At 33.0% G+C, this 16,867-nt stretch overlaps 1 protein-coding gene across 6 annotated transcripts in view; it reads right to left on the reverse strand.

The window, feature by feature from the left end:
* The window catches only part of LOC18423036 (phosphatidylinositol:ceramide inositolphosphotransferase-like), a 35,328-nt gene continuing 18,461 nt past the window's right edge, over window positions 1–16,867 (reverse strand). The window contains exons 2-13 of one of the 6 annotated variants that reach the window (XM_088871425.1): window positions 8,432–8,521; window positions 6,976–7,062; window positions 6,730–6,798; window positions 5,727–5,807; window positions 4,205–4,276; window positions 3,456–3,547; window positions 2,753–2,813; window positions 2,476–2,577; window positions 2,002–2,097; window positions 1,495–1,544; window positions 599–734; window positions 1–370 (exon numbers count right to left, since the gene is read on the reverse strand). In XM_088871425.1, the coding sequence (XP_088727551.1) occupies window positions 2,524–2,577; window positions 2,753–2,813; window positions 3,456–3,547; window positions 4,205–4,276; window positions 5,727–5,807; window positions 6,730–6,798; window positions 6,976–7,026 (480 nt within the window). In that variant the 5' untranslated portion in view covers window positions 7,027–7,062; window positions 8,432–8,521 and the 3' untranslated portion in view covers window positions 1–370; window positions 599–734; window positions 1,495–1,544; window positions 2,002–2,097; window positions 2,476–2,523. Of the gene's footprint in view, window positions 371–598; window positions 735–1,494; window positions 1,545–2,001; window positions 2,098–2,475; window positions 2,578–2,752; window positions 2,814–3,455; window positions 3,548–4,204; window positions 4,277–5,726; window positions 5,808–6,729; window positions 6,799–6,975; window positions 7,063–8,431; window positions 8,522–8,718; window positions 8,771–9,283; window positions 9,330–16,867 lie in introns of those variants that run through there. The other 5 variants (XM_088871427.1, XM_088871424.1, XM_088871426.1 and 2 more) reach the window with 5 other exon arrangements.

Here is a 16,867-nt window from a genome sequence, read left to right on the forward strand (position 1 = left end):
AAATCAACAGAATCTTAATCACAATTATGTACAATGAATTATTTACGTGAACGTACAATGTATGCCCAAAGATTAAACTAATCTAAAACGGGGGAAGAAAAAAAAAAGGAAAAAAAAACTCGAACTTCATCAATGGTCAAGACGCCCATAATTCATGAAGAGGATCAAATGTGTCAATCTTAAAGCTTATCCCAAGATAACCTCCCCTTTGGGGAGGTTATGCAAAGACAACAAATAAATGAAATTAAATTAAATAAGAAAATCGTAAACTTTTCCAAGGAAATGTACGCTTCTCACCAAATTGTTCTTTTCTTTCCTTCAATTGAATGGCCTCCTTTTCTGGCCTGTTGGACATATATTTAGTGGGGGCCTGCAAAGATAATCAATCACGATTGGATGTAACATTGGAATGCTATTGTATAAAAATGAAAGTGAGACAAGAGGGCCTCGTATATGAGAACTATGATGGCAGTTTTTAAGTATAGGTTATCAGGGTGGCGGGTGCTATGTCAAACAACGTGACGTCTAGAGTTCCATTCTTACTAGGTTCTAAGTTAACATAAAAAAAGAAAAAGAAAAAAGAGCCTCTTGTACTTACTATTTTGCAGCTGTCTAGTTGTTGTTCCCAGACTCTTGGTTGTTGAGCTTGTCCATGTCTTCCTTTGATCGGCCCTCTTTGTCTTTGCCTTTGGGAGATTGCATTGGCAGCAAGGTCCTGCTACATCATTGCATGTCTATTGTTCGGGGTGGAGAGAGAGAGAGAGAGAGAGAGAGAGATGGATAGTTTGGTCAGTTCTCAAGAAATTTTGCAAAACAAAGATACACGATGTTAACATGGTACATGAAACATGAAACATTGAAAGAGAGAGATCTTGTTATTTAATCCTAGCTAAAGGCAACGATGGCTATTTGAAGAATTATCGTTACCTTTATTTATTTTATTTAGGAGTGAGGGGTGGGGGGGGGACTAATAGAATTTTGGTTACTCAAAGGAATGACAGTTAGACAATTGGAAGTCATATTGGATGGTGTTTGTTTGCGTGGAAAGTGTGAATTGGACCTGTGTTTTCCATGCTACAGTATATTTCCCCTGTTTGATTATGGGGAATATGATGGGGCTTACCAGCCAAGTGCTACTTTTTGTCATAAGCAAGGAAATTAAAGCTCAAAAGCTACCACAGCAAACAACACATGTACTGTGGCCAGCTATTTACCGCAGCATTTACCAAACATGACCTTAAGGTACTTCACTATCATGATCAATTTGAAAAAGTGAGAGAAAGCATGCTCGATTATCGGTTCTGTAATTTCTTTTTTTTGTGTGTGGATAGGTAATGCCTCCTAATTTGTGATTGATAGAGAGAGCATGGGTGTTTTGATTATTCTCTCAATATATATATATATATCCTTAAAATTTAGCCCTCTGGTAAACCTAAATCTGTCTCCGTTATAAATGTAAACTTCGTCTTTCAGTAAGAGAGTCGAGGAACAAACCTTTTGAAAGTTTGTGATTGATGAAGTGGATCACCAAATAAACAGTGTACCTACATTTTTAAGATTACAAGGCAAAGGTAGATCAGTATTTTCTTTCTTTTTTCTTTTTAATAATAAAGAAACAGAAGACCTAAGTAAGGGATCTTTTTGGTGTATGACACTTTAATATGACCACATTTAGATTGAGTAGAGATCAAAATCTGGTTTCTATACTATAAAGTTACCAGAAAATAAAACAATATGGGTTTACACATTCAGTTGCTTGATGTCCAATTAAACCAATAAGAAGAACACCATAAAACAGAATTCGTTGAAGAGCATACATTAATGGAAGTCTCTAAATAGAAGCAAACTGCAACACAAAAAATTGGAATTCTTCTTTGCTATCAAATAATCAAATATAGCACATCACCTTGCAAAAATTCATTCCTATGGGTTGCTTAATGAGGATTCAAGTCCCCTAAATGCTAGTGAGAATATCTCTATTACTGTAAATTGTTTCCTTACCAAGCAACAATAACATCAACGGTATAATGCTTCCTAGATGCAACGATCAGAATACTGAGAAGGACAGCTCCAAGCCATGCAAGCTGTTTCATATATCTGTATTCAAATGAGAATTCCAAAGTTAGAACACCTTCATGAGAAGCAATCTCATGCTTCAGAGAGTTTCAGGTTTCAGCCTAAAACCATGTAAATTACACCAACAGATCCTGTACGGAAGATCTCAATTTAGCACAATTTGGAAAAATGTGACTGGATTTTGGCCCAAATGAGCAAAATTTGGCGATAATTCAACTGTAAATTGGCCATGCTACAGAACAATCAAGGAAAAAACCATTGACATTTGGTCAATATTAGCAAATTTTTTAATGAAAATGGAACCAGATTATGGAGAATTTGGCTGATTCTGAACTGTTCTTGGCAATCTACTCCACTTCAAAAACCAATGGACAACAGCTACAGTAAGGAACACTCAACTAGTTGTTCCATACTTTTGATAGGTGAACACAAAGACAAGTGTGAAGATCATATGGGATGAGAATATGAGGTCACCACATCCATATACCAAACCATGAGGAACTGCAAATTCGCAATAATAGAAACCCAGTCAGACAATCAGATGACCATTATGATAATAGCCAACTGTCCTAATTTTCCTAGATCTTATTTTCTCATACTTTAGGGGGTGGAGATTGTCGTCATTCATTTCTTTTTAAAATTCCCATTGATAGAGGAACAGACAAATAAAACTCACAGTTGAATAGTAGCACTTCTCATATACACTTAGGCCTTGGAAGTCTTGCAAGCACTGAGCCCTGTAAGAAAATGAAATGAGGTAATTAAAAGGGGATGAAAAGGTCTCTCGCTCATAAGAAAATTTCTTACAAAGAGTATCATATTATTACACCAGTAGCGGGCCCAAAGAAACTTTGGAACCATTAATAAACCACATACAAAGGCATACATATTGGGCCTCATAGGTCTATCTAGTTCAAATTTTTTCAGTATGCAAGATCCGGTCCATCTAAGTGTTTTCAAGATACAAAAATATCCCAAAATAATCAAGAACAAAACATATATTTTGCACTCAAATGTAACTGTTAATGTAAAAAGGCATCTGCTAAAGTTTCAACTTCTGAGTTTTGACGTAACTGAACAAATAAAATTGCTAAATCCTATAATTGAAACTCAATTACAAAATAGGAAGGAAAAGGATAATGACACCATGTTTGTTCCTGTGATGGTTTTGTTGCATGCCATTGCAAACAATATGACATATAGTATGATAAGTCCAGCTGATCTATGGGATACTGATTATGAATATATTGGAGTCATCGCTGTCAAAAGAGATTTTAAATTTTTCTTTCTCCAAGTCACCAAATAAGATGAATCTCCATATCCTGAGTGGCTCACATGAATGTATCAGTATTGAGAAGGATGGATGAAATGGAGTTTACCTAAAGATGCAAGTAGAATTGGGTTTGTTGTATGTCGTAGCAATAAAAATGGCTGAAAGTATGACAAATGCTGCAACTAAGTAATCTTTGTTCTACAAAGATGTAAACAGATCTAAAAATAAGGCAATCATTTTGAGCGAAAAAATGCCAAAGAAAGCACAAGCATTAAGAGAGAAAAAATCATCACTTTCCATGATAAGCAAGAAGTCAAGATGCCCCAAGGCTAAATGTGGCCTACTTTCAACTGTATCGGCTCAGTGTCAGATATTCAGTATGATAGAACACAAAAACACAAACCTAGGCTCATTTACGTATAGGTGGCCAAATGTGAGATGAAACTTACTTATAATTATGAATTGCCGATAAAGGTAACATTTTTTTTGAAGAAAGAAAAATAAAGAGCACATGAATCCAAAGTCGTCCACAAACAAAATATTTTGAATTTGATAAAACCAACAAGAAACCATGAAGATCTTAATGAATGTCACCATATAAGCTTGTTTTAGATAACTTTGACCTTCGTGTCTGTACGTGATCCAATCATTTAGCATATATACATACTTTGTTGATTCTGAAACCCCAAACCTCTATAACTTGCAAGATTCAAGTAAAATTTTACAGAACATGCAGATAAGTATTCGGCAAATATTGAACTTGTAATCTAAGTAATATAGAATGAAACAAACTCTGCATTAGAGCTAAAGTAAAACATGAACAAAAAAAGCACAAGAAAGTCGAGAAGAACATACCTTACGACAATGGTAATTAGGACCAGGAAGTTGGGTCACCAAAAAAGTCAACATTCTTAGAAATTGACAGACCTAAAGAAAACTACAGAAAACGTTCATGACAAAAGTTGAAAAGATGACAGTGTACATAAAGGATAACTTGAAAATAATATGTTGATTTTTTAGTTGCAGAAATTGATCCTAGCTGGAGTCTCTAACTAGGAAAGGCAACACATATCCATTCCATAGTGCTGTTTCCAACAGAACTGTGCCTTATGATTATAACTAACATTTTGCTAAAGGTTTCACCATGGATTTATAATTCTTCTAGTTTTCTGATTATTCTTCCTTAGATTGTGTGTGGTTGGCTGTGAAAATTTTATTTAAATATTTCGTCATGATCCAATCAAGATGATCCTCTTGGCCTAGGGGTTAGGGTGTCAAGATTGTGGTACTAGGTCTTGAGTGCAAATCTATGTTATGAAGACCAGACATAACTGGCTGTTTTTCCCAACAACAGAACTGACAATGATACTAAGAACATACCAATGCATCAAAATTAAAAATTTTAGAATAAATACAAAAAAAAAGGACACGGTTTCTAGGAGTCCATGTAGAAATGAGTCCGCTCTTAAAAATCTATTTTTGAGATGGATTTTCAGACCCAGTTTTCAAGGACATGGAGATCACGAATATGAATAAATAAATAAATTTTAAAAAAGAAAAATAATAATTTTATGAAGAAAACATTTGGATCGTTAGTTTTAATTGTTTTAGGGTGGACCACCCGTTTGCATCAATCATTAAGATGGATGCTTTATAATGCAGAGGTGCAAATGTAGAAATGCAAGATGCAACACATGAAACAATTTTCCAAAAAAAAAAAAGTTGAATTTTTGTTTTCCAAAAAAAAACAAACATTGTTAACAATTTTCCAAAAAAACAAGCATTGTTAACAAGTTGAATTTTTTTCTTTTTTTTTTTTTTTTTTGGGAGACTAGACGAGTATTTTGGACCACTAGTCTGACAAATTTGGGCTTTAACAGCTCCTTGACTGGGTTCTGTGGTTCCAGAACATGTCCAATCTTTACAAATTAGTAAATTAGCCTAGATCCAAACTAACCCAAAAAAATAAAAAATAAAACACTGGCTTAACCGATTCCTGAAATAAACTGCAATGAGGGGAAGCTAGTGAAGTTGGATTCATCAGCAACTAATGTAGGATTGATATCCAAACGCCCATGTTTGTGTTCTTTCTCAATATAATGTAGCTTAAAGTCACAGTTATTATTATGGATAGGTGTATGGTAGAAATGGCATAATAAAAATAACTCTGCACAACCGGAGACAGAAGAGAGATGCCATAATCAAAAGTCACCAAAGCCACGAAGAGTGTAAAAATAAGCACTTGTGACTGTCAAATATGTGAACAAAAAGAAACAGTCTAAGAAATCCAATGATTTTCAAATGTTTGACATCTATAACAATATGAAAAAAATTATGAAAGAGATATTATTACAAAATTATTACTCTAATTACTCACCACTAAAAGGGCGAGCACATTACACCACAATGAAACTGTATAGAATCGCTTACTACGAAAAAAAAATGGATGAAATGTCCACTGCATTAACATATTGATCGTGTTAGATTATTGAATGATATAGAGAATACTACCATCTTCGATGGATTAACATTATCGTATACAGATTATTCTAAATTAGGGCAAGTTACAAATAACAAAAGAGTTAGTAGATCTACAATCTAGCATTTTTTATTTATCACATTTTCGGAAATTTCTATGCCACATTTATCAGTCGATGCCTATTTATTCCTCTATATTCGAAAATATGAATACATCTTTTCTCATAAGAATCTGTACAAAAACAAAAAGGCCTCAAGCACATCTAATAAACTGAATTCGTAGACTCTATAACATATAGGTATTCACAATGTTTAGAACATGTTTTGCAGAACCAGTGTTCATGTATGAACGACCAAGATATTCATGAAGCTTCTAACAAATTTTGTTGGTGCTCATTAACAGATAATTGAATAACCATTTATTGTCCCTTTGAAACTATGAGGCTATGGTGGACATATGTAAATTCTTCTTAGCCTATTTAACACATGACAATGTAGGACATAGCACATAGAACTCATACGAATAACCTATTCGTGACATAAACTTTGGTGTGACTGTCTGAATCAGACAAAACAACTAATATTTATCAATCTTATTGGTATTCCTCAAAGAGATACACATGCTTACATATTGATAGAAATAGTTACTTTGTCCTTATTTTGTTTATATGGTACTCATAGGTTACTGTCATTCACTTCAGTATCCAAGACAGCATGATTTTTGTATGAAAATTAGTTTGATTATTACTTCCATTAGTCCATTGTCCATATCATCACCACTGGGATTCAAGGTATTCACATGTTTGAGTGTGAGCATATATATATATATATATATATATATATATAATGTTGACTACTTATTTGAACATTGAGACTCCCAGTTTAGCATGGAGAGGAATTACCAAGGCAAAGGAGACGAATATGAAACCAAACAAACTTTCGCTGATGTATGCTTTATCTTCTCCTAGCTCCTGAACAATCAATACGGTGTCTCATATGAAATTTAGTTGCAAGAAACTAATTTCCAGAGAAGAATGCAACCCAAAGAAATAAAATAAGTGAACATTCCCAAATTACAATGAGTGATATGAAATATGAAGTTACGAAATAGCAATAAGAAAAGAAAAGAAAGCTCAAGGATGTCTCACCGAAATAATTAGAAAACCAAGATCTTGAAGAGTTTTTCCAGGTTGATGCATCTAATGAGCTATCCGTGCAGCTAAACCATGAAGATACTGTCATAAGAGAGAACATCAAGCATCAAATAATGCAGCTTTTAATAATTTAATGCATTGGTCTCTTCTTTATATTGTAATCATACATGCACAATGATCGCCGCTTTTATATTATTATAATGATTCATCTAATGAATGAGATGAATAATAGTCTCCTATAACTATCATGACCAAATATAGTCCAGGAATGACTCATGACAAACAACATATGTGAATTCTAACATCCCTCTAAATTGGTACATGGAGAGATCAGATCCGAAAGAGGAGTAGATCCGAAAGAGGAGTAACTCCTTTGGTACCATACACACAAAAAAAAAAGTGAATCTATCTCAAGGCATTACATATGCTCATGGAGCATTGGAGCGAAACATTCTCAGGAACACTTGCATCAATTACTAATGAGAGAGCAAACAAGTGTTCTGGTCACTCATGCAGCAAAGAGCAAAGCTATATAATTGTGGGAAACCAATTGTGAGACTATTTTTCATCAATATTTGATGAGAAAGATTTCCAATTTTCTCTTGAGTCCATTCTTTTCTCGTTGCATTGACCTCATGTTACAGGATATTCGTCGAGATACTTTGGTGGTGAGTGCCAGTGATACTGACTACTAGTGACAAACAATCATTATGAACTCTTTTATAATCCATTATTATTTTTTCTTAGAGTTTTACTGCCTACATTTATTTCAGCTGCAACATGCTTCATACATGGATAATTCAGGATTGAAAGTTCTCCCAAAGCACAGAGGTTGCTTATTCTCCACATTGATTATGGTCTTCCTCAAGTGCAGCAGCATCGAGAACTTTTTATCAAGCTAGTAAAGGAAAACATGATAATTCTGTAGTCTTTCCAAATGTGAAGTCATCCTTGCATGTTAAGAAGAATTGTTATATTTTCGAAATGTGATAGTAAATATTTTTGGTGTGATCATCATCTGATTCAGCTATTTGGGTGAATTACAATTAAAAGACTAGTCCCTTTAGCAGTACCAGTTGTCACTCATGCTTTGTTTGCAATCAAATATTAAATGAATATAAAAGGTCAACAATAAACTAAATCCCTACCAACAATTAAAAAGTATAAAACTTGCATGCAAATCAGGGGTTCACAACCAAACTACTCTATAATCACAGACTTATGGCATAGATGAACATGCACGATGAAATCTAACATATGCAACCCATGAACTGTGCTCAGTAGGCGTATATTCACACAAAATTATTAGGAAAATATATAAATGTAGGTCTAAGATACAGTTCATCAGCTAAATCTAAAAACAGCTAAAAACATATATTGAGATATGAAACAATGAAATAATCAGATTAATATACTTCTCGAAAACCAAACACAGGCAATAGCATGAGACCTGAAACAAGAGCCCCATCAGAATAAACCTCCAGTGTTCCACAAGAGGTGGGATTTCCACATAGGTTTCTATTCCTATCCTCCTCCATAGCTGTCATAGAGAAGCCAATATTTTAGCATAAAGAAGGCAAAACCAGTTAACAATAGTTAAAAATAAATAAAGAAATTATTTAACTGAGAAGAACCTAGAAAATTAGAATATTGGAGTATTAATCTACTTATAAAAAATAGAAAATTAACGAATATATATAGAAAACAAATGAATATTCAAATAAAAAAGATTATCACCCTTGAAGCAGTCCCAGAATCAGAGAGCACCATATCTGGACTTAGAAATCACCTTAGCACAAATCCAAAAAAACCCATCTCAGAAAAAAAAAAAAAAACCTAATATTTGATGAAATACAACTCAATTATTAGATATTTTTCAAAAGATAGCTTATTATGCTAAAATCCAAACTTGCATGAAATTCATATTCATCAATGAGGAACTCAAAACATAAACACAAAATAACAGGCGAAATTTAATAATAATAAAAAAAAATGAAACAGTTACACCAAAACTCTAAACACTCACATTGCCAAAAAACAAAAAAACAAAAAACTCAATAAAAGCAGAAAAAGCTTACCAAATTTAACATAAAAATTAAGAGAAAATCAGTAAAATACTTGAAAATTGAGACTTTGGTGGTGAAAACCCCGAAATGAATTCCCACGAAAATAATACGAGAAAAACCTCAATGATTTAAACTTGACCGCCATATTACAATATTATATGTTTATAGAAATACTTTAAATTAATTGCAACTGATAAAAAATAATCCAAGAAATCCATTTCCTTATCATAAAATACCTCTCAGAAATAAAACTCGTATACATCCATTAAAATCTATCTTTTTATTTAGTTGTTTTTTGTTTATATATTTATTTGTTTTCATAAAGTCGTTAAGCATGAAGATGGCGCTAAGTGGGATATTAATTACGAAAATGATCCATAAAATTTAAAATTACGAAACTGGTGCTAGAGTTTAGGGGTTTTAAAGTATATTCGGTTACCTTCCACTTATAGATATGATGTGGAAATATTTTCACTGAGTACTAATCCATAAGAATCTTTAAATGGGGGCAGGCCTCTAAATTGAAATAAACCTCATGGTTTTGAAAGTTTAGAAGACCTTAATATGTGTTTACTTGATTACCATTTCTCAGGAACAAATTAATCTGACCCAAAGGGAATTCTCACTACCAATTACAAAGGGGGTTTCTCTCTATCCCGAATATACATGGATCTCTTTGTATCTCTCTCTAAAGGGGGCTTTCTCTTTATCTCCAATAAATATGAGCAAGCTTCTATATTACCCATCATTTAAAGCCTTTTATACTTCCTCTAATGTAAGGGCCATAAAGGGCTCCAACTCTGTGGTGGTCCCACCTGAGCAGGGTCTCCAGAGAGGTGGGCTGATACTTCCCCTAATGTAAGGGCTAAAGGGCTACAACTCGGTGGTGGTCTGTAAAGGGCTCCAACTCGGTGGTGGTCCTGCCTGAGCAGGGTCTCAAGAGAGGTGGGCTGAATCAGTCTTAATTTTTGGCTTATATACAAAGTGGTCACTTTTTGGACTCGAACTCGTACTCTTGCACTCACAACCTGAGCCTTTTACCATCAAGCCAAGTGACAACCCCTCATACTTCCCCTAATGTATAGTAGTTATTTACTTCCCGTTATCTCATCGTCAATTCAGCATCAGATTTGAATGAACAGCTGAGATGGATCCAATTATAATGTCACGACTATTTTATTTGAAATTTTTTCCCATGGATCCAATTATAATGTCACGCCTCTGTTTTATTAGAAATTTTTTCTCATAAAACATTTTGACACTAAATTTTGGGTGTCCACTTCTCTTTTAAACTGGCACCAACAAAAAATATAAAAAAACTATTTCCCATAAAATAAAATAACCAAAATACCCTTGAACGTTTCATGGGTATTTTGGTTATTTTATTTTATCAAGATTATTTTTGTATATTTTTTTAGGCTCACCCTATTGAATAAAAACTAAAAATAAAATATTGTGAGGCGTCGGATCTAAATCAAATAGTCAATGCCTCATTTGATCTAAATTTGACGATTGGACGGGAAAGTATAGAATTTCAAAACAGTTGAGAAAGTATAAAAACCTTTCCCAATAAGTATGGGTTTTTTTTCTCTCCCTCAAATAAACTTGACATCTCTCTATCTCTCCCCTTTTCTTTTCTTTTTTTGACAAAATTAATTAGCTTTTATTAATACTAAAAAGGAAAAGATACATTGGTCAAAATAAGATATCCGAAATAACTCTCTAGTCGAGATTCCTCTTCCTTCGCTTCATCAGCAACCACATTTGCCTCCATCGAGACATGCTGAAAAGAGATAACTAGCGAAGAAATTACATCCATCACTTGAGGCCACAAATATCTTAGATGCCATGGGAGCTTAGCAATTCAAGTGCACAAATATATGACATCAAATGAGTCCCCTTTCAAAATGACTGTATTTCCAAACCCCTCCTCTCTCCAAATCAAGAGTCCCTGTAAAAGGGCCATTAACTCTACATGATTTGCAGTAGTCACACCAGACGGTCCAACATAACATGAAAGAATATTCCTAATATGATATCTAGATACTCCACCAAAACCTGCTACCCTCGGGTTTCCAAGGAAGAGCCATTAAAATTAATCTTCAGAATTCCATTTGCCAGTGGCACCCATCTTAATTTTGGTCTAACTTTCAAAAAGCGATAGGCAATGAGATTACCCAGAGAACATATCAACTTTAAAAATCCCAAAGCCTTCCTTGGTACCTCTAAGCTAAGTCCAAAATGAATTCAAAATTCTATATTTTAGCTCCTGAAGTCCCTAAAGTTATACCATCAAATGTTCTTCTATTCCTCTCTAACCACAACTCCCAATTGATTGCACCTCTAAAGATATCCCACTAGTTTTTTAGACCAATCCGTTTAAGTTGATGCATCCATTGTACCAATGATCCTAGCATGACTATATTTACCCAAATACGATACATAGCCCATTGCTATATGTGATAAGATAAATGAGATAAAAATAAAAGATAAAAGCAACTTTTTCATCACTTTTACAAAATAAACAAACATTTACTATCACATTTCCCTTCTTCCTTAGGTTGTCCACAGTCAAAGTCTTTCCTTGCATCATAACCCAAATAAATGCTTTAACTTTAAGTGGGATTCTGCATTTCCAACTATCCCTAAGATCTGGCTGAGTCCATCTGATACGACCATGAAAAAGTATGGAACTCTATCTCTCTCTTGTAGCACAACCTGAGCCCTTACTTAGATCTAAGTTTTTATTCTCACCTAACATCTTCCAAAACTACCAAAAAGTTTTTAAAACTACTAACGATTTCAAAAAATGCGTAGGGGCCTATGTCCCCACTGAACTACCCAAAAAACAGCTCTCTCCTTCTCTGTCCCAAATAAACATGGACATCTCTACGCCTCTCTTTTACCATCACCTGAGCCCCAATTAAAGTCTAGTCTTCGATTCTCACAGAACACTTTAGAAAACCACTAATGATTTCAAAAATATCTATGGGCTTGTATTCCCATTTAACTATCCAAAACTCTCTCTCTCTCTCTCTCTCTCTCTCTCTCTCTCTCTCTCTATATATATATATATATATATATATATATATATATATATATATATATATATATATATATATATATATATATATATATATATATATTTTCTAGCAGGTATTAATGGTTTTTTATTTCTTTTCCTATTAATATCTATATCATCCTGAACTATAGGCTGTTGAAATTTTGTTGATTATTACAAACAGAAGCATTGGATAATTTATAATTGATAAAGAGTCTACTGCCATCTGCAATATTTAGGATTTGAGTTGTTTTGTCAAAATATTTTGTTGGTACTAATCCTTCATTGATGAAATTAAAGTCAGCACCTGAGTCTATTAAAGCTGATGTTTGAAAGCGATAATCTTCGGCTACTATTTTATCAATCAGATTTACAGAAGTTGTGATCAGAAGTGGTTTAACTTCTGAGGTTTCTGGTATATCTTCCGGTGGATCAGGACTATATGTTGTGACAAGATGATTGAATTCTGTTTCATCTGTATCTGAATTTTGATGAGATAAATTTTGTAATTCGAGGATTTTAATTCTATTTTTTAATTGATGAACCTCTTTTTTAACTTCTTTAATTTCATGTTTAAGTTTTATAACATACTGGTGGTTTCTTTTTATTTTTAGCATTTGGAGAAAACTTTTTTATAAATTTTTGTTTAGACTTTTTATATTTTTTATGTACTTTATTGGATCTATATTTTTCTTTTTTTTATTTTTTATTTTTCTTATATAACTTTTTAGGTTTATTTTTTCTATCTCTAAATGATAACCCAATTGTTCACAAAAATCACCAAGTTCTTTACGCTTGGTAATTTGCTGTTTATCAAGTTGTCTTTTGAGTTTAAGATCAATACATAAAGCTAATCCTTCAGCATATATTTCTACTGATAGTTCTCTAAGTGTATATGCAGAGTATACTATAACTCCATTATGTTTATTTTTTAGTCTCTCTTTGACTTTTTCTGCAAATAAGTATGGTAGACCAGCAATAAATTTTTCTTTCCAATGGTCTAACTGACAATCTTCTCGTATCAGTAATCTTGAGAAAAAGACATCCTTGTACCATTTATAATAGGATAATATAGGACAGCGAAGGTTGGACAGCAGATCTTCAGATCTTGCTGCTAATAGGGCTGTACTCCCTACAAAATGTAGTGTAATTGTATATATTAAGGTGTTTACTGCATCACTTTCAGAATATATTATTTCTTGATTTTGTTCATTTATGGCGGTCCATTGTTTTGTATTGGTGAGGATTCTGTTTTTGGTTTCATCATCAACATAGAAATCCCACCAGCCTCTTAACCAGCCAGTGAATCCATTTACTATTGCTTTGGCAACTTCTTGGTTTGGATTGCCTGCCATTTTGTTTGCTGATGCAAACATTGTCATATGTCTCATGACATCTAATATTTTTAGTTTAGATAAATCATCTATTGTCTAGTTGACTATTGATCTTTCTGAATAGGAAACAGCTTGTTGTATGGCATCTTCTTCAAGTTGTACATCAACAGGTGTAGGTATCTTATAGTATGGTAAAGGTGTGATTGGTTTTCATGTTTTACCATATCCTATCCTATTTAAATCAATAGGTGAAGTATCCATAAAAGCAGATTCTTGGTTTTGTATAGTATCTTCTATAACTGGTTCCTCTTCTTGGAGCATCATAGTTTCATGTTTCGGTATTTTTGTTTTTCCTCTATCTGAAGATTCTGGGATAGTTGGTAAAGGTACATGAGTACTGGGTATTGGTATAGGAATACTGAGTTTAAGAGAAGGGATTCTTTTAATATCTAATTATACTAATTTAGATATTAACTGGTCCATTAGTGTTTTATTATTTTTTCCTATATGGAATTTATTTTTATTGAGTTCTGGAGGAAGTTTGAACAAAACTGCTTTAGGAATAGAAGGAGTTATTCCCTTAGTTTGAGGAGTAACTAATCTTTCTATACGTTGTGCTTGTTTTCCTAAAGATTGTATATATAAATTGGTATAATTGTTTTGTTCCACTATATGAGGTATTAGTTCTTGTTTTTTACCTATTTCTTTTGGTAGAACTTTATATGATGTTGCAATAATATCATATAGGGATTGTGGTGGTTTTTCTTTGCTTAAAGGGGTTATTACACCTTTTAATATTATACTTTTTTCAAGAGGGTGTGTACTCGCAGTAGTAGTACCATCCGTGCTGATGTATGTTTTTTCTTCTATTGTTTGAAGAGTATTAAATTGAGGAATGTTTATCTTATATTGAGTACATATTTCTTGTAACCATATAAAAAATCCTTTTGTTTCTCTTTCTTTTTTCAAAAATATATTATATTTTTTATGGAATAATTCTATTAACCTGGGGTAGAAGGTTTTAAGATACCATTCCTTAATACTCTGATTTTCTGGAGCAAGATAATCTTGTTTGATATAATTCATATCTATTTTTCTCTTTTTCCTTTCTAATTTTTCTAATTTAGCAGTTAAATATTCTTCTAGATATGCATCATCATTATTTATATCATCTTCTACTTGTAATATAAGTATTTGAAATTCAGCTATGTCAGGTTCAGATGTATACGTGGGAATGACTACAAGATCAACTGTTCTTTTGACTCCTTGTAATTGGAAGTCTGACGATGTTGTAGGTACTGATGGAGAAGGAAGTATTATATCATCGGGAGTTGTATGACAAGATTTTCTAGCAGGTATTTATGGTTTTTTATTTCTTTTCCAATTAATATCTATATCATCATGTACTATAGGCTGTTAAAATTTTATTTCAATATTTCCATCCTAGTGTTCTATTATTTAATTTGGAATATTATTCACAGTTACTTCTCTGGGCTGGTTTGCATTTTGCATTGCCCATGATTGAGGTAGAATAATATCGGACCAAGTAATGGTTTTTGGGATAATTGTATTTGGTTTTTCTATATTAGTTTGGAATAATATAGTTTGGTCTTTCTTATCAGCTTGCATAAATATTAGGACAGAGAGTATTCATTACTTTATAATAAATTCGATATACTATTGCTAAATTATGAGAACCATGTGTCATATTAAATCCATGAGTTTTCAAATTTATAGTTAATATATTTAATATATTTGAGTCTTTTAATGAAACAGAAAAATTTGGAAAGCAATTAAAATATATGGGTCAACTACATAGGCTGGATTCCACCATGCCTTGGAGTGAATCTGAGAACTTATTGTGTCTTGTATCTCTTAGGCATACAAACACTGAAGTGTTTAACCCTAGACGTGTTAAAAGTTTAATGGCTATTTGTATTAATCCAATGTGCAAATATTTATAATTATTTTCTTTATGTTTTTCAATAATTTTTCTTGATAATAGTTGAAAGTTTTTCTGGTTTTAAGTTACTGATAGACTTTCTTCTACTGTTTTTATAGCATAACCTAATTTGAATTTGAATGATCCTTTCTGATAAATATCTTTTATTGGTACTTTAGAAATATTTCAATTTTGGATATGATGTTCAATATCATTAATGATGATCTCTTCTTTATTTTTAACTCTTAAGGTTTGAGATTGAGTTGCAGTATTACCTTTAAGATTCCTAATTAAATTTGCCATCTGTAGGTTGCGGATAATGACAATCTGGACGATCAAGGGTCCAACGTGTTCCCCTAAGCGGCTCTTCCTGGCCTTGGCGGGTACTTTGCCTAGACTTTTCATTTCGTCTCTTGCCTTAACTCTCGGACCAACTTTCTTAGATGTAAATTTAAATAGGTTTCTACAGTAATATTGTAACTTTTAACTCTTAACAGTTCACTGTTTTTACTGTTTGGCTCTGATACCAAAACGCGTCGGGATCTACAGTAAAAACATTATATATTGTTTACAATAAATAGGTGAATATTAACCTGTTATATTTTAGTATTTCTTGTAAAATTCTATAAAATTTTAAACAGAATAGAATTATGCAAATAAAAAGTATGATTGATATATCTATGACTAACCACTGTGTGTGGTTGAAATTGCCTATTTTGATATTAAACACTATTTTGAATTGCATAACATCACATCACATTCTTATATCAAAATTTTTACAGATACATCGAAAAGGAAATTGTAAGAGAACTTATACAAACTGTAAATTTACAAGTAACAAATTGTAAAACAAACTAACTGTAAAAATAACAAACTGTATACAAACTGTAAACTGTAAAAACAAACTTACTGTTTACATATGCAATAACTGGAAAAGAGTTTCCAGTGTTGAGGGCAATAGGAAGGGAGAGAGCGAAGATTACAATCACACATGCTAGGAATATGGAAAAGGAGAAAAAGATAGAACCTGGAAATTAAGGTAAATTATGTGACCTGGTATTCATGAGCTATGAGGTCAGGATAGCTGTTGCAGTAGATGGAGCAGGTAGAAGTCAGAAGAGTATCTTCTGAGAGAGAGAGATGCAGAGAAAAGATGAGAGAAATGCAGAGAAATAAGAGACGAGAGGAGAGCGTCTGAGGAAGAGCTCTTGAGTCACCTGCCTCTTTTGAGAAATGAGAAGCACTTATATAGAGGGGAAAAGGGGTGCCTTCGTCGCGAAGGAAGGATGACAAAGCGTAAAGCATAAAAAAAAAAGGACATGACATAAAGAAGATGCTTTTGGAGGAAGAAAACAAAATGGAAAAGAAAAGTGAAAAAAGTTTTTTGTCTTTGTCGGCGCTTGTGGACAAAAAGGCATCAGTGAATAGTATGCAACTTTGTCTTTTCTGTCGGTGCTACAGTGATGATATCCTTGAATAGTAG

The sequence above is a fragment of the Amborella trichopoda genome, chromosome 7 (assembly GCF_054954075.1).
Source record: "Amborella trichopoda isolate Santa Cruz 75 chromosome 7, AtrichopodaSantaCruz75HAP2 v2.0, whole genome shotgun sequence".
Classification (NCBI taxonomy): domain Eukaryota; kingdom Viridiplantae; phylum Streptophyta; class Magnoliopsida; order Amborellales; family Amborellaceae; genus Amborella; species Amborella trichopoda.